Genomic DNA, 25,500 nt, shown 5'->3' with positions numbered 1-25,500 from the left:
CCTCCCAACAACTCCTGGGGAGGAGTGGTGCTAAAGGACTGCGAACTTGTGGGCAACAGGGCATCCTGCCTTGGGAGGTGGAATGAGAAGCGGCAAGAGAATCATCTTATTGCCTTTATTCCGCTGACGGCCCAGCTGGCCCCACTGCAGGGCACAGGGCCAAGCTTTTACACACTCACTCATGCTCTCTGTGCAGGCCAGTGCGTGCACACACACACACACACACACACACATACACACATCCAATCTCTGGCTCTGAGAGTCAGTCTCTGGGGTTGGGGGCAAGGGGCTGCTCCTCAGCCTGCCCCTGCCTGCCCTTTTATGACAGCACCAAGGGCGGGGGTGGGGCAGGGCCCTCAGCCCCCAGAACAAGTCCCTGTGCAAACTGGAGGTGCCAGCTGGCTTTGGGATGGGGGTGTCACATTCCCCCATTCCCAGAGTCCCTCCTCCAGTTTCTGAGGGAGGGACTGCTCTCCACCTACCTGGGGGGCCAGACCCCTGCCAGGGCTGGGCCCTATGGAGCCCAGGCTTATCCCCCACCTGACGGTGCCAGGACCTCCAGCACTGAAGAACAGCCAAGTCTGAGGTGGTGGGGATTCCCCCACTGGAGAGCAGGAAGGCCTGGGCCCCGAGGGGCTTGGAAGGGGTCATCACCCCCTCTCCTAATCCATCTTCAATATGAAGAGGTTTGGGGCACACTTCCTGGGGAGGGAGCACTGGCCTGGAGGTGAAGTCCCAGCTTGGGCCCTCCCCAAACCTCCATCTTCTGGGCCACAGCCTAAGGCCAGGCATCCAAAAGTCCACACGTCCAGCCGGCTGGTCAGAGTCCCTGCACAGTCGTTGGGGGGGGGAGCACCCACCCAGTGGGGGTCGGGTGTCAGACCTGCACAGGCAGTGTCTGGTTCATCTGCAGGCGCATGTCCTGGATACTGCTGAGGATCTTCTTCTGGTGGCCAGCCAAGGTGACCCCGATCCGGAGCAGGTCTCTGCAGAAGGGCCAAGGGCAGGGTCAGTTCCTCCCCTCCCACCTGCCACTCTGGACCCAGCTCAGAGCCCCCTGCCCTGCCCCTCCAAACGTGAGGCATACTCACTCTGCGGTCATCTGGGCCACCAGGTCAAAGGATGCAAACCCCGCGCTGACGAAGCTCTCCTTGTACCGCCCCATCTTGATGGCGTCCAGCCAGTCACCAACTGTCGTGAAGGTGGTGTAGTCCGGGACCGTGCGGTCCAGGAGGGGTTGTGACATGCTGTGGGGAGAAGAGAAGGACCTGAGTCCTGATGTCAGGGGAAGCAGGGGTAGGGCCGCTGGCTCGAGAGCAGGATGGGAACAAAGGCAGAGGCACTGACCCAGACTGGGCACTGGCGATGACTTTAAGGCTGGCGGCGTTGCGGATGAGCTTATCCAGGGTGTTGACAATCTGGGAGAATTTGGGCCTGAGGTTCCGGTCCCGCACCCAGCAGTCCAGCATGAGCTGGTGCAGCGCAGTGGGGCAGTCCATGGGTGGGGGCAGCCGGTAATCCTGCTCCACGGCATTGATGACCTGAGCCAAGGGCAGGGAGACCCAGAGTGAGCCTCCACTCCACTCCCCAGCCAGCTCCAACCCACCCGAGCGCTCTGGCTGGCCCCACTCACATCCTGGTTGCTCATGTCCCAGTACGGTCGCTCGCCGTAGCTCATGACCTCCCACATGACGATTCCATAGCTCCAGACATCACTAGCAGAAGTGAACTTCCGATAGGCTATGGCCTCTGGGGCGGTCCAGCGGATGGGGATCTTCCCGCCCTGGTTGGGGGGGCACAGGCCCTTCACCCTGGGTCTCGAGGCTGGTCCCCAGCCCCAAGCCCCTGCCTGGTTGGCCCCGCCCCCAGGCTCCCTCCCAGCTGCGTCCTGTACCAGGGAGCTGGTATATGTAGGATCAGCGGGATCATCCTCCAGGAAGCGGGAGAGGCCGAAGTCTGAGACTTTGCAGACCAGGTTGCTGTTGACGAGGATGTTGCGGGCAGCCAGGTCGCGGTGCACATAGTTCATCTCCGACAGGTACTTCATGCCAGCAGCAATGCCCCGCAACATGCCCACCAGCTGGATGACCGTGAACTGTCCGTCGTTGAGCTGGAGGCAACGAGCAGGCTCAGAAAGGGCCCATTGCCTTCTCCTGGCCCAGGGCCTGCCCAAGACCTTGCTGTCTGCCCAGCTGCCCGCCCTCTCCCAGTCCTCCAAGACCTCATCTAGCCCTAGGACCATGTGCAGAGTGCCCTGAGAGTAAGGAAGCTGCTCTCCTGTGGGGCAGGCATCCGTGTACATCATCCCAAGTAACCCCTTGAGGACCCAAAGAGCTCTTATCGCTCCCATCGTACAGCCAAGGCAGCTGCAACTCAGAGAGGTTAAGTAAAGCCTGAGGTTGCACAGGCACTGGAGGCAGAGTCAGAATGAGGACTCTGGTGTTTCTGGGTCTGAAGGCCCCAGCAGTTTTCTTGCATCACGCCACCGCAGTACATTTGCAGACTTGAATACGGTCTGTCTGACTTGCCCAACCCAGCTCTCTGTGGGGGGGGAGAAGGAGGAGGAGGAGAGAGGGAGGGGCCCAGGCCCTGCTCTTACCCGGAGGAAGGAGTCCAGGGCGCAGTTCTCCATGAACTCAGTGAGGATCATGACTGGCCGGCTTTTGGTGACCACACCCTCCAGGCGGATGATGTTGGGGTGGTCAAACTGACCCATGATGGAGGCCTCGCTGAGGAAGTCCCGCCGCTGCCTCTCTGTGTAGCCCACCTTCAGCGTCTTGATGGCCACAAATACCTCCCGGCGGCCAGGCTGTTTCAGCCTACCCCGGCACACTTCCCCAAACTCCCCTGCAGGGTAATGGCACAGGGAGTAAGCTATTTCTTTCTTTTTTGTTTTTAAGGGCTGCACCCACAGCATATGGAAGTTCCCAGGCTAAGGGTCGAATTGGAACTGCAGCTGCTGGCCTACGCCACAGCCACAGCAATGCCAGATCCAAGCTGCGTCTGTGACCTACACCACAGCTCATGGCAGCACCAGATCCTTAATCCGCTGAGTGAGGCCAGGGATCAAACCTGCATCCTCAAGGATACTAGTTGGGTTCGTTACTGATGAGCCACAATGGGAGCTCCAGGAGTAAGCTATTTCTGTTCCCTCCCCTGGGGTACCAGCCAGCCTCTACTCCCCACTGTGCCTGGAGGGGGGGACTCACCAGCTCCAATCACCTCCTCGATCTTGACACAGGACACATCGATCTCCTTGGCAAATTCCCGTACGGCCTCATTAGGGTCTTCGTAGGTAAAAGGGTCGATATAAACCTTCATTCCAGGAGCAACTAGAAAAAGAAAGGGTGGGCGTGAGGGGAGCCAGATCCCTGGGCTGGGAGGGAATTCTGTGACCTGGGATACTGCCCTAGGCTCTCCAGGCTGGTAGGGGCACATTCCCAACCTCCCTGCTAAGCCTGCTTCAGCCTCTCTGTTGAAGCTGGAATGCCTCTCTCTGCACCCTGCCACCATCCCCTTGTGAGAGCCATTATCCGAAAAGCCTAGACATGGGATTCTTCTTCTTCTTTCTCCCTCACTTCTCATCACCTCAAAACCTCTTTTAGATTTGTCCCTCCCGTCATTCCCATTGCCCTGACCTTGTCCAGGCCTTCAACACCCAGACTATTGCAATAGCCTCCCGGCTGGGCTCTCTGCCTCTGGACTTTTCTCACCAATCTAGCCCACATACCTGTCTGCCTACAACAATACTTCATTGTATTGCTCCCCAACTTGAGAGCCTTTCAGATTACCTAGGGTGCAGTCAAGTCCAAACTCCTCTGCCTGCCTTTCACGACCCTCCAAGGACTGGCCGCAGCTACCCAGGCTAGCCTCCCAGCAGCTGTCAAACCAGTCTTCTCACTGCCCCCACAGTTGGGCACCCTCCCCACCCCACCCACTACCTTCCAGAGGCTCCTCTAGCCAGGAATGCTTTCCCCCACCTCTCTAAACCCTGCTTCTCCCACCTGGTTCAGTTCAGCCCAGGGCCGCCTCCTCCAGGAAGCCTTCCTCTTCTCTGAACTCTTTCTGCCCTTTGTAATAGGAACACCCGGCTTAACACTTAATTGTTCTCTCATTGTTTCCTGTGTGTACATATCTTGTCTCTCTCACAAGACTAACTGCCCCTGAGGACAGGGGTCACTTCTCATTCATCTCCGGGGCCAGCAGGAGTGAAGTAGGAGCTCAGGAAATGGCTCTTAATTGGAAGCAGGAGGGGATAGCCAGGGTGCGAGTACAAGGAATGAAGTCCCAGGCAAAGAAAGAGGTGTCTCCAAGCCCTGCAGGGACCTAGGGAGCTTCGGGGTCGGGGGGCGGGGGATGAGGAGGCAAACTCACTGTATTGCTGCAGCTTCTCCGTGTACTCCGAATCGGGGCCATGCCGCTGCTTCCTGGAGGGAGGCAAGGTGGAGAGGAGGCCTGAGACAAGTCCAACAGCTCCCTTTGTTCAGGAGCCCTGGGCTCACAGGAGGGGCGGAGTGCACAGGGGACGGCCCAGTGTCCAGTCCCTGTGGTCAGGGCTTACAGCTGCCACTGGGGTCTCTGGGCAAGGGGCTCAGTGGCTTGGTTCCTAAGGGAATCTGCCCGTAGATTCAGGGGACAGGGAGGGGACATAGGTGTGGACTGGAGAGGGCCTTTCCAGCAGGCACAGCCTGGCCTAGGAAGGCTGTGCTTCTGGGTTTGATATGGGCAAAGGTTCACCTCCTTGGCGAGGGGGCTCTAGGGCGCTAAAGGGAAGCTCTAGTCTCAGCTCCTGGGCCTGGAAGTACCTGAGGCAGACAACAGCAATGACCACGACAGCCACCACGAAGACAAGCCCGGCCGTGGCAGAGCCCACAATGAGCGGGAGCTGCTCCTGCAGCTGCTGGGCACCGGAGCCTGGAGATGGAGAGGGACAGGTGAGCAGAGGGGTGTGGGCGGGGGCAGGGACAGGTGCCGGGGTCAGGGGGCAGGGGTGTATGTGTACCTCTCTCGCTTGTGGTCTCAAACTCAGCCGGGCGGCTGTACTGCCCATAGCCAGCTACGGTGCGGGCACGGACCTGGACCACATAGCGGGCGTCAGGCCGCAGCCCGTCTAGCTGCACGGAGTTCTTCTGGCTGGTCACTGTGGAGGCGATGCCCTCGCTCTGCAACACCGGGAGGAAGGCCGAGGCTCAGTGGGTCTGACGCCCAGCGGCCGCTGCCCATCCCCTGGGCTGCCCTGTGGCCCCCTCAGGACCCAAGGCTTGGTTCCCAAGGGCCCCTGACACTATCTGGGGGAATCTTCTTGTCTCAAGGTCTCCTCCTGCTCCTTGAGGTGCCGACCTTCTCAAAGTACTTCATCTCGTAGTCCAGGATGACTCCGTTGGGCCGCTCTGGGGGCGTCCAGGACAGGGTCAGGCTGCTCCCGGAGCTGCTGTGCAGGTGTAGCGTAGGCACTTCAGATGGAGCTGGAGGAAGAGTGGGGGGCTCACCATGGGCTCCTTGGGCCCTGGCATCCTTTCCAAGGACCCAGGTCCCATGGGACCCCTGGTGGTCCATCGGCAGGCCCTGGGCAACCCCAGCTCTGTGTGGGGGGGGGTGACCTAGGCCCTCCCCTCCCATGTCCCCTCCTCACCAGCCTGGTTGGTGGTGATATTCACAGCCGCGTATCGAGGAGGCAGAGGGCTCTTGCCCGAGACACCGTTGACCGCTTGCACCTCAAAGGTGTAGCGCGTGTGGGCCAGCAGGTGGCTGATGTGGACCCGGCGCTCTGTCAGGCCCAGCTGCCGAGGCACAAACTCCACATTGTCATCGCAGCGCGAGCAGGTCATGGCACCCCCGGCCCCGGGGCTCCCATGGCACTTCTTGCAGATGACGTTGTATAGGAGGTCGTCCCGGCCACCCAGGTCCCGGGGCTCGCTCCACTCGAGGATCAGCGTGGTCTCATTCACATTGGAGATCACACCCCGGGGGGGAGACGGCACCGCTGTGGGGAAGGTGGTGGGAGAGGGCGGTGAGCTAGGGCCCTGGGACCACCCTCTGCCAGGGTTCCTGCACATCCTAAACTGCTCCCTACCTGCTTGGCTTTGCCTCTGCTTTAATAAGCAGAATACCTCTCCTACCCTTCTTCACTGGCCGGACTTCTATGTGGCTTTTAAGGCTCCACTTGAGAGGTCACCTCCTCTTGGAAGCCTTCCTTGATTCAGCCTCTAGCCACCCTCTGCACTTCTGTAACAATTCCTGGGCATCCCTCCAGCCCAGCACTTAGCACATTACATGGTCATTATCTGTTTCCACATCTGTTTCTCCCACTAGGTATGAGCTCCTAGGATAGTGACTGTATCTTCTTCTCCTTCACATCCCTGGCGCCTGACAGTACCTGGCACCAAAGGCCAGAGCAGAGAGAAAGCAGGACACCAGGCTGCCCCAGGACTGTGAGGCTCCCCCTATGGTTAGAGTTGGACCCAAAGAATAGCAGTTTTAGACAAAGAAACAGGGAACTGGAGGGTCCCAGCCAGTTCCTGATGCCCAGCTAGGAGTTAGCGGGAGCTTATTCAATGTTGATGGAAGGGCTAAGCCTTTTAGTTCACCAGGATTCTGACTCAGAGCCGGTCACTTCCCACTTGTGCCACGTTAAGCCCAACATCTAACACACACACACACACACACACACACCCCGAGCCTCAGTTTCCCCATCTGGAAAGCAGAGATATTCATAGAGACTGTTCATAGAGGCCGGCTGGTGGAGGGAAGGCCTGGAGTGGGAGGACACGAGGACGCGAGTTCACTCACTGGTACAGGCAGCATCTGCAGAGTCAGAGTCTGCGCGGTAGAAGTTATTGTGGCAGGTGCAGATGCTGGCGGCTGGCGCGGTGGTGCGGCTGTTGGGAGGGCAGGGGAGGCAGGGGCCCTCTCCCTGCTTTGCCTTGTAGCTCCCAGGAGGACAGGCTGCAGGGGAAAAGAGGATGGACGGCTTACCTCCCTTCCCCGAATACACCAATCCTCCACACCTCCGTGGGAATCTGGCCCTTCCCCAGCAGCAGTCTTGGCCCCTCCACCTCCCAGACTGTGGGGACCGTGCTGGTATTGCCTAACTCCAGCTGGAGCTACAAAAGGCCCTTTCGCCCTGTGGAAACCCCACGTCAGCAGATTCCTCCCCGCCCCTGCCCCCCGCCCGCCACCCCCAACCCTGAGGCCTCAGGAGGAAGACGTCAGCTCCATCACCTGGACAACCTGGGCTTGTCAAGGCAGGGAAGAGAGACAGGAGGAGGAAGAAGAGGGGGATGGGAGAGACCACTCGGGGGGCTGGCAGCACCCTGTATTCTGCTGGGATGCCCCCACCCCTCCCTGAAGCTCAAGGATAATTATTCCTTAGGACCTGCAAGGGCACTGGAGAACTGCCGGGGGCAGGGGTAGGGCCTCTGAGTCTCACAGCCAACCTCTCCCCACTCACCAGGAGCAAGACAGCAGCTCCCTTCTGCCCTTGGGCAGGGGTGGGGGCTAAGGAGGGTTGAGAAAAGGAAAAAAGAAAGTGGGTGGGAAGGCTGGGGTCACCTGGAGTTCAGAGGCCTCGGAGATCCCACAGGGGGAACCTCAACCCCCAAAGGGAGCCCAGAGCTCGGCGCCTGAACATCCTTTCAGCTCTTCTATCTCTTCTCCTGCCACCTACATGGCCTGGGCTCTGTAGATTCCTCATATCTACAATGGCCACGTAATTTATTATTCACACTGGAGTATTTTGAGAGTGAAAGTGGGCACTAGTAGTAATCATGTTAGCATGATGGACAAAAACCGGGGCTTCCCCGGACACGCTCAAGCCCTGGTCACCCTGTCCATCTAGGACTGCCTTTGGGGAGATCTTCTGGAGTGTGAGATGCCCAGAGGTGGGGCTATGTCCTTCTCTGGGGTTTAATCTCCCCTGACTAAGGTGATAGTCCATCCGCGCTCTTTTGAGCCAGTGGGAGAGGGGGCAGGGGCCAGGCCAGCCTGGTTGCCATGGGAACCAGCATGCATTTCCTGCCAGGGACCTGCAGAGTGTTAGCCCCTCTTCAGGCTGTCAGGCTCATCACCCCCACCCCCTTTCTCCACTTAGGAGGAGGAAGTCTAGGGGCAGGTTCCCATAGAGAAGCTGAGAGGGGCCAGGCAAGGCACTGTTCACCTTTGCAGGATAACACCCAATGCTGGGCCTCACTGCCAGGTTGGGCCGCCAGCCCCTTCACACCGAGGGCTGTGCTAAGAGCCAGCTCCCACCCCTCAGAGCTATGGGCTGCAAGCGCCAGGGGGCGAATCAGGCAGAGGGACAGAAGACAAGGCTCTCGGCACCTTGGCCTGCAGGGTACAGTGCTAGATGAGGCTGTCAGCCCAGCTCCTGCGTTCCCAGCTGTGAGGCCTGGAGCACAGAACCTTCCTGAGGCTCAGTTTCCTTATTGGCAAAACAGCGGAGGTAACTGGAATCCACCTTGCACTGTTGGGGTGAAGCTCAGAGGAGAGAACCTCTTGCGAACGGGTGCGAGAGCCGGGAAGTCTAGTATCTTGTGAGGTCTTAGGAGTCTTGGCAAGACATCAGAGACAGGCCCCCTAACCAGCTCGTGTATGAAACAAAGACAAAACAATCCCTGTCTTCCATGCATCCCAGGGCTCCGGAGAGTCACAGCTGACACTTCCATGTGCTGTGCTCCCCAGGTGCTGGGCGCTGTTCCAAGGGCTCCCAAGCATCGACTCCCTCGGGCCCCACTACGACACCATGAAGGACTCCCCAGGAGGGTCTCCACCTTGCATGTGAGGAAACCAGGGTTCAAAGAGTGAAGCAACTTGCCCAAGGTCTCACAGGTGGTAAGTGGCAGAGTCAGGACTCAGGACTTCAGAGACAGGGTCTCTAACCTCGTGCTTAAATATTGCCTCTCAAGATGTAGACAAACCTCCCCAGGTCAAAGGGCCAGCACGAGGTGCCGGCAGCTCTGGGGCCCATCTCCTACAGCCAGGGTGAAACGTACGCTTGAGGCTGGACAAGAGGGCATCTCTGCTAGCCTCCTGAGGCTCTGAGCAGATTCTCCAGCTGCCTCCTTGTCAAGGGCCCTCCTCTCTCTTTAGTTTCATTATCTTCTTCTATTTTATTTTATTTTTTGTCTTTTTGCCCTTTTCTAGGGCCACTCCCATGGCATATGGAGGTTCGCAGGCTAGGGGTCTAATCGGAGCTGTTGCCTCTGGCCTACGCCAGAGCCACAGCAACGTGGGATCCAAGCCGAGTCTGCAACCTACACCACAGCTCACGGCAATGCCAGATCCTTAACCCACTGAGCAAGGCCAGGGATCAAACCCACAACCTCATGGTTCCTAGTCGGATTCGTTAACCACTGCACCATGACAGGAACTCCCATTATCTTCTTTTACATTCTGGTGTCTGTCCTCACTTCCTCTCATCTCGCTCCCTGCACCACAGTCTCTGCACCTGACACCCCTCTTCCCTTTCCTCCTCTGCCTGAGACCTGAGGCCAGACTGCCTCATCTGGCAGGTAGGAAGTGATGGCTAGGGGGTAGTGGGTGGCTATGGCCCAGACCCTCCCCACCCCTAGCCAGTCCCCACTCACGGCGGCACTGGGACTCCTTGGCAGCTGGTTCGTGGCCGGTGGCACAGGTGCAGGCGCCCACAGGCACCATCCACTCCCCATCACCGTTGCAGTAAAGCTTGAGTGGCACCGACACCTCCACAGCGTTGGCAATGCACGTGCCGGGGGCAATGACCAGGGAGGTGGGCTCAGCCCCAGTGAGTGTCTCGGGGAAGAGCGCGAAGCCGGCAGTGGTGGACGCGCACTTCTTGTAGAAGGCACGCACGGAGATGAGGGACATGCAGGCGCCCTGGTCCTGGAAGGCCAAGTAGAAGCCGGCCTTGGAGAGCGGCCCGAAGCTGCGCACCTTGGTGTTGACACGGCCGGCATCGAGCCGCGAGAAGCTCTCATCGGGCGCGATGGTGTCCACCTTCACATAGGGGTTCTCCATCCAGAAGGGGGAGGAGGCCGAGGCCACGTCACTGTCAGCCTCGTAGTAAAAGAGGTTGAAGGTCTCCTTGCAGGAGCCAGGGATGTTGGGGATGCTGTTGCAGTCACGCACAGTGAACTTGAGCTCCACGTAGACCCGCTGCACATCCCGCCGCCAGATGAACCCTGTGCGAAGCCAGTTGTTCTGGCTTGACTCACGCACGTTACACACCTGGTAGGTGCGGATGGGGTTCATGGCCTCGTCGTAGCCGCTCACCTCTTCCCACTGTGCAGGCAAAAAAGACAGAGAATGAGCAGCAGCATTTGCCAGGAGCTTATCACCTGCCTGAATCTGCTCGATTTAGTTCACAGAGATGCTTCTGTGATGGAGTGGCTGAGCATACGGACTACAAGCGTACAAATCCCAGTTCTCTGCTTGCTGTGTGACTACAGGTAAGTCACTTAACTTCCCTGGGCCTCTGCTTCCCCATCTGTAACATGCTAAGAATAAAGATGTATAAGGAATACATGCCTTTAAGTGAAAAAGTGCTGGGGGTGCACTCAGAATGGGGCACTTGCTAAGTACTATGTGAGTATTAGCTATAATATTGATTATCTTTATGCCTCAGTTTCATTGTCTATCAAATGGGGCTGAGTGAAAGTAAATGAGGCTGTGAGGAATTAAATCGGTTTAATATATGTAATGTGCTTGCAACAATGCCTTGCGTAGATAGAGCAAGCATTCAAGAAATGTTGGTTACCACTATTACTATTTCACAGATCCTTTTTTTTGTCCTTTTTTTTTTTTTTCCAGGGCCGCACCCAAGGCATATGGAAGCTCCCAGGCTAGGGGTCGAATTGGAGCTATAGATGCCAGCCTACACCACAGCCACAGCAACGCCAGATCGAAGCCACGTCTGTGGCCTACACCACAGCTCACAGAAATGCCAGATCCTTAACCCACTGAGCAAGGCCAGGGATCAAACCTCTGTCCTCATGGATGCTAGTCAGATTCATTTCCACTGAGCCACGACGGGAACTCCCCACAGGTCCTTAAGAAGGTATATCTGCTGTCCCCACTCCAGAAAAGGGGAAGCCAAGACTCAGAAAGACAGGGACTTGCCCAAGATCACAGAGTCAGGCCTGGTGACTATAGTGCCACCTAAACCCCCCCTGTGTTCTAGAACTTAGCAAGGTTATGAAGGCCATCTAGGGAAGTTAATTAGAACATTTTAGAGATGTCGGGGCTATAGGAATGTAACAGTCAAGAAACAGAGGTAAGAAAGGTAAACAGTCTTACTCAAGGTCACACAGCAAATTAGAGACCTGGAACCCAGGTTTCCTCGTTCCCAAGCCAGCGCTCTTCTTAAGAACCCAGGAAGGAGGGAGATGGTCGGACAGACATGCAAAGGGCTGTCAGGTAGGAGAGGGTTGGGAATAGACTGAAGACAGCCTGCGGGGTGGGCAGAGGGAGAATGGGGCAAAGATGGTGTATAGGTGGGAGGGGGACAGAGGCAGGCTGAGGGCGAGAGATGAAAACACAGAGATGCCCCATCAGGCAAAGGAGGAAGGGGACGGGTGAAGAGGACGGAGATGCCACAGGAGGTGACACTGACAAGCAGGAGCAAAGGCAGCCCTTCTCCAGCCTTGGCGACCAACACTTGGAAGAAGTGTTGGGGAAGTCTTACCCCACTCTCTGGATGAGATGTCCACGCCAACTCAGATGTCACCCACTTTGTATCCATGAGGGTCTCTGGGGGAGCAACAGAAGACAAATGTCAGAAATAAAGCTCAGGATGAAGAGAAAGAGGAGGTTGCCCAGGAAAGGCCAGGATGCCAGAAATCGAGTCCCACCAGGTACCCCACCCCACCCCCCCAGGTCCCAAAGTCCTCACTCAGCTCCTCTGGCACAGAGAAGACCCTGCAGCTATCCCCAAGATGTCTTGTCAGGCCAGTTGGGAGTGGGTGTCAGCTGCTGACCCCAGGTCTAGATTAATGAGGCAGGAGCCAGGGCCGGTTCACACACCTACAGGCTCTGCTAATCTCCACACAAAGGGGCTGGCAGGGCCTTTATCCTGGAACAAAGGGCCATGTACTTCAGACCCTTCTGCCCAGGCCTCTCCTGACTCCATTCCCAACACAAAGGCCCAGACCCACACATGCCCAGAAGAAGGCAAGAGCAGTCACAGGCCAGAGCCCCCTCCCACCCAGCCTCCCACTCGACCACCTCTGCGGATGAGGCAGGAATGCTGAAAGTGGGGTGAGGGCCACCAAGGCCCAGAACTGCTCCTTGAGACGTAGTTCAGCTCTTCCTGCAGTCCTTGGATAAAAGCACTGTTGGTACACCCCTCTTACAGATGAGAAAACTGATGCTCAGATACAGTATATATAGGGCCTAAGATAAAACAGCTAGGACTTGAGGTAAAGAGTCGAAAGATGGCTCAAATTCAGGTCTGTCTGACTCCACAACTAACCCCTTAACCAAGGCACTCTGACTGAAGTACGACCCCCTAAAGGGGGAATGGAGAAAGCCTGGAAAGCTCCTCAGCATACTTTAAGTACCAATCAAGCTGTCACCTCCTCCAGGAAGCCTTCCCTGAACCTCCAAGTCAGGGCTGGATGCCTTCTTCTGTGCATCCAAGGCCAAGGGAACTGTCACAGCACTAATCCTGCTCTGAGCTTTGGGGGTGGGGTGGGGGTCTTTAGGTTTCCTTTTGTGGGGCCATAGGAGGGGCCTATGTTTCTGACATAAACTTTTCCCCTTAGGAACCTGGTTCTGGGTTCTGGCTGGATAACTCTCCTCTCTGACAGTATGACCCCAACATCAGACTTAAGAGCAAGAAAGAGGCCCCAACTTCTTTTCTCATAGCCTGGAAGACAGCCAGCAGTTCTCCCCTTGACTATGAGCTGGAATGGGGCAGGGTCACCCCAGAACTTCTGAAGGCCTCTACAACAACAGTGGGGCAGGTTGGGGGGTACCCGGGAAGGGAAAGACCCAAATCACAGGCTCCAGGCTTGTGGCCTTTGTCAGTTTCCTGCAGTCTGAGTCCCAGCCGAAGATGGTGAACCAGGCAACTGTGGCCCCAGGACCTCAAGTGAGGCAAAGGGGGCGGCAAGTGGCAGCCAGGCAGCCTTTCACGTGGGGGAGCGAGGCTCCCTCCTCTTCCTGCTGCAGCAGCTGGTCCCTGGAGGGCCCGGCTGCAGGGTGAGCTAGCCCCGCTTCGCTTCATCGTCGGTGGCCTGACAGGCCCCTCTGGCAGACAGACAGATAGACACAGACATTCAGTAGGGGGGTGGAGGGGGACGGGAGGGAAGGGGGCCGAGGGAAGAGGGACGGCGGCGGCGGAAGCAGGGGCCCAAAGACGGGCAGGGAGGGAGCCGCGCGGAGCAGCGGAGGGTGGGCGGCACCGGAGGACCAGACAGCCGGGATGGCCGGCGGCGCGCTACAAAAGACAGCGAGATGGAGAGACAAGAAGGCCCAAGGAGACAGACACGGAGACGGAGAGGGAGGTTGCCAAGTAGCCTCTTCCCCAGCCAGCAGCCCGGAGTATTCTAGTCCCTGGGAGCCGGCCGAGCCAAGCGCACCCCCGCCCCCCAGCCAGTCCGCCTGCTTGTCTGCCCGCTGCCCGCGCCGCCACCGAGCGGGGCCGGGGCTCCCACCGCTCCCTCGCGCTGCCTCCCTCCTCCCTCTCCCCCACTTCCTTCTGCTCAGCCTGTGCCAAACCCATCTGGAACTGTTTAAACCCAAATATTCAGCCCCCTCCCCCCCTCCAGCCAGATTCCTCCACAGTTTAAAACAAGCCCTGCGCTGGCTCGGCGAGGAGGGAGTGGAGGGAGGGGGAGGGAGTAGAGGGAGGGGGCGGTGGGTGGGGGAGGTTCTTCATTTCTGTTTAATTTCGGGGGAGCGAGAGAGGGAGGGGGCGGGGATCGGCCCTTGGCCATCGCTCAGCCTTGGCCATCGCTCAATCTCGGCACATTTTTCCCATTAATGAGGAGAGGACTTGGATTTCGAGTCATGTGTGCCTGAGGAAGGGCTCCGGTCACCCTGGTGGGGAGGGGGGCTTGCTCTCTAGGGGAGGGGAGGGGCCTGCTCCCTTCAGCGAGAGGGTGACCCTGATGTGCCCGTGTAGGGCCTCAGGAAGAACATGGGGAGGGGGGCTCCCGCAATCCATCTGTCCACTCCAACACAGCCCACCTTATCTCTATGTGTGGTGTGTGTGTGTGTGTGCGCACGTGTGTGCGTGCCATATGCTGAGACAGAGGGCACAGGTATAGGGGACAAGGACAAAAGAGAAATGAGGGAGCAATCTCCAAACTCCCCAGATGCCAACTGCACCCCAACCCACCTCTGTCCCACCACTGACTGCTGGAGGGAAACCAGAGTGGGTGGCCACTCCAGATATGGGGCTCTGTTGGGCAGGGAACCTCATCAATCCCCTCAAAACTAGCAGGGAAGTAGCTACCTGGCCTTTCTGGAACTTTCTGGGACTGGTGCTTCAATGCTCAGAAGGAATGCAACACCCCTTTCAGGTTCTCACAAGGTCATGGGGAATGGCCATGTGGCAGCAGCTGTGTGGCCCTCGCCTGTGAACACACAGACGCACATGCATCACCCAGTTCTCAGTGGCTGGACTCGTTCCCCGCCACTAGGGCCAAAGAGCGACAAGTCACACATATGGTGGACAAAACCACACGAAGCCACAGCCACCCACAGACACACAGAGCCATGGCTTGTCTTTCTCAGACCCACGGACGCATATGGTACAAACAGCTTAGTCTATCTGAGGCAATCATACACAGTGAATCTTTCCTACACACAGATTCGGCTTGCCTTAGGCAAAGACTCCCTCTCACAGCCTTCATATGTGCAGATTTCCTGAGACATATGCATACGCGAGGGCCCATACATCCACAGTGCCTTCACCCTGCGCACCCAACCACCCACTTTTGCCAGCCACAAGTCACAGTCTTGATTGTAGTCAAGTGCAAACACAAACACCAGTTTCTCTGTACAGACGTGGTGACGTGCTCTTACACAGCCACACACAACTAGCTTCGGCTGCACATGCACAGATGCCCATTTGCACTGAAACGTTCCACAGGAGCATGCAGACGAGAATAAGCGTCGATATCTAGAGGTTGTGTAAAGCCTCGGAGGTGCATCCTCCACACATCCCTCTCTCTTTCTCTCTTCCACACACACACACACACACACACACTCTGCAAGCCTTTCTATGAGGCGAGTTTTTTCAAGTGGTGTGGAGGAAGAGTGGGAGAGGGCAGTGTCTAAGAAAGCAGAGGTACTTAAGGGGCAGCCTTGGCCAGAGCCCCAGGGAAGAAACAAGCCCCAGACTGGCTTCCTGTGGCCCTGCCCCAAGCAGGAGCTCCCACAGGTCAAGAGGCTGGGGGTGGGGCAGGGGCATGAAGATGATTCTGGGTGTGTCTGGGTGCAGCCTCCCCAGGTACAGCCCTTGCCCAAGCAGCAGGCCACTTCCCTGCCAGCACAATGGCACCGTCCCAAGCACTGAGCCCTTGCGGGGGAGGGGGGGTGGCATGATGAAGACATTTAGCCTCGGGAGCTTCAGGCAACACTTGCACACACAAGTTGGGGGCCCAGCAGGAGGAGAACATCATGGGCACCCAGCCTGTGTCCGAGGGCCTCACCAGGCCACCCTGTGCAGGGGCACCAGCTGGGAGCCTGCCACCTGCCCTACTGAAGGGCCAGGGGCACACAACTTTGTGGAGCTGCCAGACCTCACAGCATCCCCAAGCCCCAAGTCACACAGAGCACCCCACCCTGGGAACAGGCATGTCAGTGAGACGCAGAGAATCAAAACATCTAGAGACAGAAGCAAGAAGCTACCAACTCACACTCCAGACCAAGGACGTGGAGGTGGCGGGAAAGGTCACGCTCCCCCATCTGGGCCAGCAGAGTGTCAGAGGCAGGAAGACAGAGAGGTAGGGTCTGGGCTAGAAGGTGCACCCTGGAACTCTGCCTGCAAAGAGGGTGAGAAAACTCCTCATGGTCTTGGACTTGGTCCTGCTTCTCCGCTTGGGGTCCCTAAAGAGCCATCGACCCCCAGGGGTCTGTCCTGTCCTCTCTCAGCTTGCGCCTCCCCGCGTGTCACTGTGTGCACACCTGTGGACAACCTGCTCACTCAGGGGGGTGAGCCCAAGGAGAAGGGAGTCTTAGGCAGACCCTACCATGGGACCTGGAAGGCCACCTCTCCCTCCCCCTGTCGTGGCCCCTAGACCCTCCAGTCTGGGATGGAGGGGAGAGGAGTATCTCAGAACCGAGAACACATTTTGTTTTTCATTCTTCCCTTCAGATCGTGGGGATTTATAATTAAATAAACCTGAGAGGGAGGAGAAAGGAGGAAGAAGCACAGGGCAGGGAGCCCAAATGCCTCAGTGCTAAACAGTGCCCCGCACCCCGGTCCTGGTCAGCAAGCCAGGAGGACGAGGAGTCTCTGAGCCCTTCCCTGGGATCCTGGCTGCAGCGGGTCTGACCAGGAGTCTGAGGGCAAAAAGGCCATAGGAGACCCGGTGCCAGGGCCAGCCCTTGGGGCAGGGGGCCTCTCCCACCCCATCAGCTGTCCCCAGCCCCCTCCCCCCACCCCCAGCTGCCCAATCCCGACAAACCAGTTTGACTCAGCACAACAGGCAGGGCTACAATTTTCAAACTATGCAGGCCTGGTGATTCAGCCTCTTCATGCTGTTTAATTAGTCTAAGGCCGGGTGGCAGAGGCCTTGCCCATGGCAGCTTTGGGTTAGCTCGCCACAGTGGCGGCGGCGGCGGCAGCACTTCTGGCTAAAGGGAAAGCAGTGATGGGCAAACTGGTTCCCCCAAATACCTGCCACTCTTCCTTGTCACAGCTCTGAGATGCCAGCTCAAGACAAACAGGGGCGTGGGGGGGGGGGCGCCAGAGGCCACTCAAACAAGGAAGGAAGCCACAAAACCCCCAGCTCGTTGTCCCCTCTCAGCTGCCACCTACTCAGTGGTCACTGTCGCTGCCTCTGAGAAAGAGAGGCACGCACACACGGCCTCTCTCCCTCAGGGCTCACTTCCACTGCAGCGGCAACCCAGCTACAGGGCTTGGCTGGGAGAAGACTGACCAGCCCCCAGCTCTTCTGTCTGGTAACTGTTTCTCTTTTCTCAAAAAGGTCTGTCCCCACAGGACTTTACATCCTCTCTGAGGTATAAGGACGCTATGGTTCAGACATCCCTCCTCATCCCAGCCCTGTTCCTGGTCTGCTCACCTATTGGATCCCACTCCCTGGTTTATAGTCCCAAAGGGGAGAATGATCTTGGCTTGGGAGACTGGGGAACACTGCTCAAAAGGATAGTGAGCAACAAGGTGGCCCTGTTGCTCTGGGACTGAGGGTACATTCAAGGGCAATTTGTGTGTGTTGGGGCATGGGGGTGGGGGGTGGGGCGGAGAGTTGGGACTCAATCAGAGGAGAGAGGGGTTTCTTCAACCAAGGAGGCCAAGCAAGGACCTTGGCTCCATCCTCATGGAAAACTGATTATGTGGATGCAGGGTCTTGGTGAAGCCCAAGTGTGTAGGGAGGAAGAGCAACCAGGTGCTAGACAGCGTCTAGTCAATGAGTCCATCAGAGACAGCGGCCACAGCTCAAACCTTGAGCTTAAATATAATGACCCCAGGTGCAAGAGCCTTAAGTTTCCCTAAGGCCAAGGGCAAAACCAATCCTGGCCAAACCAAAGGGAAGACTGGAGCAAAGGGTCAAGATCCTCCACTCATAAAGCTTGGCGGGACCAAAGAGATCTTCAGTGCTGCTGTCCTACCTAGCTTTGTTCCCTGGCCATTGCCCAGGACCCCAAAGTCCACCCATCTCACCATTCCAGCTCTAGGACAGAGATGGGGTACAGGCAGGAGTCCAGGGCAGCTGCCTCCTGCCCCAGCTCTCTTCCTATCCCATCCCTTCCCTCCCAAAGCTTCCTCTAACCTCCCTACAGCAGGGCAAGGGCACACACCAGTTCCACTTCTGGTGCTCCCCAAGGGGCAGATCCTAGGGCAATAATAATAATAATAACAGCTAATCATTGAATAACAATGGCTATGTGTTAAGCACTGGACACACGTTAAGGATCCAATCTTCATAAGAACCTAGGAGGGGGGTGGGTTCCACTGCCATCCCATCTCACAGTGAGGGAAGACCGGAGGGTGGGTAGGTGACCACTGGGCTGGGGTTAGGACCCTGAGGCAGCACCTCTATCTTGCTTTCATTCTCACACTAACTGAACACCCTATGTTCTGAAATATGGCAAAAGTGAAGGAACTCATGAAAGTTACACTTGGGTGACACTGCTACCTTCCTAGGGACACCCCACACCAGCCTGACCTCCCAGTCAGTTCCCAGCCAGCCAGGGAACAGCCCCAGACCCTGCTTCATAGCTGAGGGAGAGAGAGGACAGAAGCCGGGCAATGGCTGCCCCCCCTGCCCCCTTTCCTGGGCTGCTACAGCTCATCAGGCCTCTGCCTCCTGGTCAGCCCCTCTGGTCCTGGACCTGGAGGCCGGCGCTGGCTAGGGTCTGCCAGCTAGGGTCTAGAGGGGCCAGCAGATTGTGAGCGGTGAAAAGGAGGGGAGAGAGGAAGGGAGGGAGGGAGGAAGGAGTGGGTCTTCTCAGGTAGCCCTGGCTCACTTGACCCCACCCTCACCCCCCACCCCCACCCCATCCGCGCCAGCGCTCACCCCACCCCACCCCCCAATAAGGGCTCTGAGGCCTGGCACCCACAGCCCTGTAAGCGCCTGTGCCTGGGTCGCCTCTCCTGGGCTAAGACACAGACCTGGGAACTCCAACAGGCTCCCTCCCTGGCTCACACCCTTAAGGCATTCAACAACAAAGCCTCACACCGGTTTCTCACGCCTGTGATCCTATCACACACATGTGGGTGAGTGTGCGCAAGTGTGGGCGCGACCTCAGTGTGTCTGTCTGGATTTGCATGTGTCCACCCATGTGAATCAGTCTGTCAGCACCAATGGGCTCAGAGAGAAAAGACAGCAGGGGTTCATAGGAATGTTTTGTTTTTTCCCCCTTGGAGAAAATGAGAAAACCCCAGAAGATGCCTTTCTGTCAGAACTCTTTTTTTTTTTTTCTTCCAACCTTTTAGTTTACCAGTTGTAAACAAATGAACAAACCAATCACACAGAATTCATGTATTTGTTCTTTAAGAAAGTGACTAGATCGGTTAAAGACATGAAATTAAATACCGCCTATAATCCAATTGTCCCCCAATTTCTGGGGCGTCCTTTCCCCCACAGGAAGGAAGGTTTTTTCTTCCTTCATTTAATGCCCCCCTCCCACCCAATTGCTGGAAACTCTGTGTGTATCTATTGTTCGTGATGGGTGTCAGTGCCTCTGTCCCCTCAGGCTTGTGTCAAGCGGATGTGTGTGAGCTCTCCCACCAGAGGCAACAACGCTTGGGCAGTTCTTCCAAGCTCAGTCGTCGGGAAGTTGGAGCTACCCCGTCAGCGGCAGTCTGGGCGGGTTTCACAGAACCCGTCTAGAAGCCGGCCTTTCCCCACCGGCTAAGGGTAAGGCACCGGCTCCCGCGTTACCCGGGACAAACCCGACAATCTCAGGGGCTCAGTGGAGACGCGGGGTGCCCCATTATAAGGCGGCGGGGGAGCCGCAGAGCAGTGTGCAACGTTCGTGCACACAGCACCTCTGGTGTAGTTGGCGCTCGGTAAACCGTAAACAATAACAGGCCCCCGCCTCTCCACCCCCGCAGCCATCCCCTGACAAAGCGGGGTGCAGGCACTCGCGCTCTCGCAGTTAACTCCAACGTGTTCCTAACCAACGCCGACCCCCAACCTGGGGAGCCCCGCTTCGCCCCCACCCGCCACAGCCCCGCACCAGCCTCAGAGCCCCCGCTTTTCCTGGTGGGTCGCCCACACTTCCTTGGCTCCGGGAGGCGCCAAGGGCCCCCAGCTCCTCTGCCGTGAGTGCGGGGTCCTCTCACAAAGCTCATAGCCCGGCCACGACTATCGGGGACGCTCGCCCCAGTCGAGCTGCCCGCGATCCCGAACCTGGCGGACCGCCGGCCTCAGAGGCTGCTGGAGCCTCCGAGGCGGCTCCGGGGGCGTCCTCCCCACCCCATCCTCCAGCTCCCGGAGAAGGCGTGAGTGACCGAGCCTCTTCCGACGTGCGCCCGGCCCGCATCGAACCCACACCGCGGCCCCTCCCCGGGCCACGCTACGGCGACCCCGGACACCTTAACCCCTGGACTCGCCCCCCGACGCCACTCACCTTCCAGCGCCCGACAGCCGGTGGGCAGCAGCAGCGGCAGCAGCAGCAGCAGCGGAGAGAGCAGCGGCAAGAGTCCCGGCGGCTGCGGCGGCGGCGGGCGGGCTCGGGCCATGGCCAGGGCGGGCTCCGGGAGCCGAGCCGGGCCGCGCCGGGCCGGGCCGCGCCGGCGGGGCTGCGGACACACGCGGAAAGGTTCGTTCGGTGGGCTCCGAAGTAAGCTTGCGCACGGTCCCAGGAGATCCAGACAAGGAGACGGTGCGATCCAGGAGGGCGGCTCCGGGACCGAGGCGGCACCCTGACCCGGGCGATGCTGGGGGATACAAGCAGGTCGGTCCCGGGGGAATCTGGACGGACCGGTCCAGGAGGATCCGGGGCGCTTGGAGAGCTCGGAGCCAGAGGACTCGGAGAGACCCGCCGGGGCGGAGGGCGCAAGTGATGGCAGTTCGGTGTGCACTGTAATCCAGCGGTCTGCTGCGGGCCCGACTCGGATCCGCGACTCCGGGTGCGCGCGCCGGCCGGGGTCCGAGGTGGGTTCTTGCTGCGCCGCTCACGTACTCACTTCTGCTGTCCCCAGCGCTGGCGCGGCCGCTCTGGGCGAGAGGGGCGGGGCCGGCCTCCTGCCTGTCACCGCCCAGGTCCCGCCCCTAGCCGCTGGCCGCCACTCACGGACCGCCAGGCGCGTTGGTTCGGCCTCGAGAGCACTCTGCAGGAGTTCAGTTGGCGGCGCCTCAATCACGCCCACCCTCAGACTCTCTGAGGCCTGGGGTGGGCGGGGCCAGGGAAAAGATGAATTAGATTGGGCGGAGCGATACTGTCCATCAGAGGGAGCAGAGGGAGAAACCCGCCTCCTGCTGCCCAGTGGCGATTAGTACCCGAACCTGAGTCCGAAGGGGTGCCATCCTCATACAACGAGCCGGGGGCGCCCTCATGTGGCTGTCTTTCCAGGAGCATTTAGACCCTGACTAAACTCAGCTTAGGTACAACCAAGTGGGCGTCCTAGCAACACTTCCCACGCTTGTTTATATATTCATTCATTCATTCAGCTATGTATTTCATCATTCTTTGCGCCAAAGAGTCCAGTAACTTCTGGCCATACAGCAATGGAGAAGACACAGGTTTTCTCTTGGAGCTAGTTTACTGGTGGCAGGAATGAAATCATCACAACAGAGTGTTAACAGGTATTGTTATGCAAGAAGGACAGAGTTGCTGGAGCACATGTGAGAGGGGTGGCTGTGCCTGGCCCTGAGGAAATGACATTCAAGCCGAAATATGAAAGATGAGTGGCAGGTGAAGGATGTGCCCTGGGTGGCAGGATGGCAGTTTCAGGCAGGGCAAACACACTTTGGTGAAGTCCCAGGGGTGAGAAAAACTGATATTTATTGGCAGAAGCTGAAAGAAGTCCAGAATATCTAAAGTGTAGAGTTAGAGACTGAGAGGCGCCAAAAGGAAGCTTGGAAGTAGGTATGGGGAACCAGAGGAATGTTTTTTAGATTCATAAGGCCTTCCTGAGAGCTGGGGTCTGAAGCAGAGGCGTTATTTGTCAGATTAACGTGGCTGCTCTGGGAAGGAAGAATGGGAGGAGGTAAGGGTAGAAACAGGGAGAACAGAGGAAGCTGTGTGGCAGTCAGAGGAAGATGGTAGCTTGGACCAGGGCGGTGGCATGGAGAGGGAGAGAAGTGGGCAGGTCTAAGATATTTCAGGAGGCAGAGTTCATGGGATTTGCGATTGTGAGGTTCCCAGGTTATGTGGTAAGTGGAGACATTAAGGAGAACCCTCCAGGTTTCTGGATTGGGCAGATGGACATCTACCCCATTTGTTCAACACACATTTACAAAGTGCAATAACCACTCTGAAAAAACAAAACTGGTCTTGTTTATTGAGAGGTAGATATTATTATAGCCTCATTTTACAAACAAAACTGACACTCAGAAAGTCTTAGTCACTTGCCCCCAGTCATGGTGCTCATAAGTGGCAGGGGTAGGATTTGGATCAAGGCCTGTATAGCTTTTAGACTCACCCATTCTGCTTCATCAGAGACCTAAGGATCACCGAGGTGCTTGTTAAAAACTCAGAATTCTGAACCACCCACCCACCTTGGAAGTTGGGACTCAGAATCTCTGGGGCATGGGGCCTAGGATTCTGCATTTTAAGTAAGCATTACAGGAGTTCCTGTTGTGGCTCAGCGGAAACAAACCCAACTGGTATCCATGAGGATGCAGGTTTGATCTCTGGCCTTGCTCAGTAGGTTAAGGACTCAGTGTTGCCGTGAGCTGTGGTGTAGGTCACAGACGCAGCTCTGATTCTGCATTGCTGTGGTTGTGGTGAAGGCCGGCAGCTGCATCTCCGATTCAACCTCTAGCCTGGGACCTTCCATATGCCGCACCTGGGGCCCTAAAAAGCAAATAAATAAATAAATAAATAAATATCCTGCTGTATAGTACAGGGAACTATATCTAGTCACTTGTGATGCATCTTGTACAGCTCTCCCATTACAGAGCTGAAAAGCCTGAGGCCCAGAGATCAGACAGCTTGCCCTAAAGTCCCCTCTGCCCTGGGGTGCTGGTTGCAGTAGGGCAGGGTCATACTCCGGCAGGTGGCCTGGCAGCAACACCTCCCAGCTGAAGCCCTGCTCGTTGCAAGGCGGATCTGTGAGGCCGGGCCTCCTGTTTGCTCAGCATCTGTGCCAGGGTAGGCCTCGCCCTGGACAAACACAGCCTGCCTGGCGGCAGGCACCGGCCTCCTTTGTTCTTGGCCCTGATAGCAGAGGCAGCAGGGCCAGCAGGTAACGGAGGGCCCATCCTCACCGGATGTTGGCACCATGGTTCCCACGGGAATGCTTCCTGATCAAGAGGCCGACAGGATGGACGGCACCTGAGTACTGGTGACGACAGCCTGGGGCAGGAAGGTGACCACTTGGCAACAGAACAGACGGGAGAGGAGGGCAGGTGGAGGGACAGGAACTGAGAGCCAGGCCAGATAAGGAGGGCTGGGACATCTCCATCTCTCCAGCACTAGGTGGGCAGAAGGTCCTAACCCTCTCATCTTTCCAGGCTGAGGAGGTGCCAAGGAACCCAGGGAGCAGGCTCCAACCACTGACTTGAATGAAGGGAAAACGTCCAGTCTGAGGTCAGGATGCCTCTCTCCACGCCCGTCGTCCTTTGCCCGTTTGTTTCTAGGACGAAGCTTAATGTAATGTAGAAGCGAGAGCCTGGGCTTGGACATTGGAGGGAGCTAAGTCCAAATCCTAAGCTCAGCCATTTACCAGCTGGGGACTTAGGGTAACAAGGGGAAACTCTGAGTCCAAGTATCCACGGGAATGAAGATGGAGCAATAATTATACCTTTCATGCAGGGCTATTATGATGCTCTTGCCAAAGGGCCAGGAGCACTGCAGGTGCCTAATAAATGCTGGTGCCTTATAACAATTAACACCCAGGCCCCAGAACCAATCTGGAAACATGGTCAGTTTGGGGACAATTAGAGAAATTGTGTGTGAATCGAAATTGGGGCTTAATACCCCTACGGTTGTGACCAGGTCCAGATTCTCTTTTAAAAAGATAATAAGTACAGCAGATATGCCCACTCCCTCTTCCCAAGTCTGTGGCAGATGCTGCTCATGCTTTACGGACTCTTTCCTCAATGTGATGCTGCAGACAGCCCTTGTCAACCTCTCAGAGTTGGCACGTGAAGTTACACCTACCTGCCATCCCTGTAGTGGACAAAGGTCCCCTGCTGGCTATGCTGTGACTTTATGTGAATCTTTTAAAGCTCCTTGGGCTACAGTTTCCTCACCTGATGTCTCCACCCTTCCTTTATGGGCAGGGCATCTTGTCCAGAACTGGAGTCAGGTGCACACAAGCCAGATCTCCCAAGACTGGGAGCTCAGCTGAATTACTATCACTCCTGCATTTCTCTCTCTCTGCTTCGTTTTCTCACCAGCACCAGAAGATAAGCCTGGAAAGGGCTTTGGATGCCTGGCCCAACAAAACCCTCATTTTCAGATGAGGAAACTGAGCTCAGAAAAGGAAAGTCAACGGAGCCAGAAATCCAACAAAGACTAGTTGTCCACACCCAGTGCTTTGGCAGCAGCCATCGCTCTTGCAGATCCCCGCCGGGCCAGGCACCTCCTCTCCAGGATGGGAGCCGGGGCTGTAGCTTCCTTATTCTTGGGCACAGTCCCAAGCCCCAGGAGGCAGGCAACCTGGCTTCTGTCCAGGCCCTGGGCAGTTGGCGGGAGAAGGATGCCCTGTGGATTCCTGGCTTCTTCCCCCACTTCCGAGCCACCCATTCAAGGAGGTGAGAAAGGTACTGGCCTCTTCCTCCACAGTTGCTTTCGGAAATTGGAAATTGCCTCTGGGTGTTTGGGCCAGGGTGAGACTCTCAGCTGCTCCAAAGCCAATTAATGTCCTGTTGGCATCTTCTGGCCTTCATCTTCTTCCGATCCAACCTGGACCATCCCCTTGACTCTCGTGAAGCCGTTCTGCCTCCAGCTTCCCTTGACGAAGGGTGGAGGAGGAGGTGGATGAGCACCGATTAAACCCCTGTGATCTTAAGTGGAGGTGCTTTAGACATTTCCCAGAGAGGGGGACGCCTCAGTTGCCTTGAGCCTGCCGGTGCAAAGTTCTTGTTTACAAACTGTCTTTTCTTGTGGAGAAACTGTTCTTCCTTTTCTAGGAGCTATCTGGGGAAACACTAGTATTTGCAGGACCAGAGAGCCAGCTCCCTGCTCAGGGGGGACGGGAAGGACCCAGAGGGCTCCAAAAGTGCTAATTAAGGACCAGTACCCACAGACATTTGGGGAAAGTTAAAAATCAGAAAAGACTGGGTTTTCATGTTTAATTAGAGAGGAAGAAATATCAGGGACCCTTAGCCTGGGAACTTCAACATACCGCACCTGCAGCCTTAAAAAGCAAAAAAAAAAAAAAAAAAAAAGTATCAAGATGAAGCCTGAGACTGTCATAACATCACCATCGCCTGGTGCAGTGGGTAGACACAGCCCAGGGTTTGCATTGTATTCAAAGCACAAGACAGATCCTTGCAGGAACGGATCTTCCTTCCTAAACAGCTGAGGCTGAGGGGCAGAAGCCAGCCCTGGTCTGTGCATGTCTGCCTGCCTTCTTTCACTGATTAAATGAGGTGAGAGGTCTAGTAAGTGGCCAAAACTTGCCCTCCTGTCACACCCTCTTTCCATAACATTCCCAAGGCATGAGGATAAAAATAAGTGAGAAACAAACATGCCGCTTTATTATTACCTGGG

The 25,500-nt window shown here is 57.0% G+C and overlaps 1 protein-coding gene across 2 annotated transcripts; it reads right to left on the bottom strand.

The window, feature by feature from the left end:
* Window positions 102–20,837, bottom strand: EPHB3 (EPH receptor B3). Of its 2 annotated transcripts, none has more exons than XM_003358733.5 (16): window positions 20,245–20,837; window positions 11,660–11,724; window positions 9,585–10,257; window positions 6,790–6,945; window positions 5,633–5,983; window positions 5,341–5,465; window positions 5,003–5,162; window positions 4,806–4,914; window positions 4,375–4,427; window positions 3,210–3,332; window positions 2,600–2,847; window positions 1,895–2,110; window positions 1,634–1,783; window positions 1,348–1,541; window positions 1,092–1,247; window positions 102–986 (listed from the first exon to the last, which is right to left on the bottom strand). In XM_003358733.5, the coding sequence occupies exons 1-16, from the start codon at window positions 20,354–20,356 to the stop codon at window positions 878–880; spliced, it is 3,000 nt and encodes a 999-aa protein (XP_003358781.3). In that variant the 5' UTR covers window positions 20,357–20,837; the 3' UTR covers window positions 102–877. The 2 variants fall into 2 exon arrangements, with proteins under 2 accessions (XP_003358781.3, XP_005670109.1); XM_005670052.3 differs by lacking the exon at window positions 20,245–20,837 and adding an exon at window positions 12,199–13,712.

The sequence above is a fragment of the Sus scrofa genome, chromosome 13 (assembly GCF_000003025.6).
Source record: "Sus scrofa isolate TJ Tabasco breed Duroc chromosome 13, Sscrofa11.1, whole genome shotgun sequence".
NCBI classification, from domain to species: domain Eukaryota; kingdom Metazoa; phylum Chordata; class Mammalia; order Artiodactyla; family Suidae; genus Sus; species Sus scrofa.
This window is presented reverse-complemented; position numbering and strand designations above follow the sequence as displayed.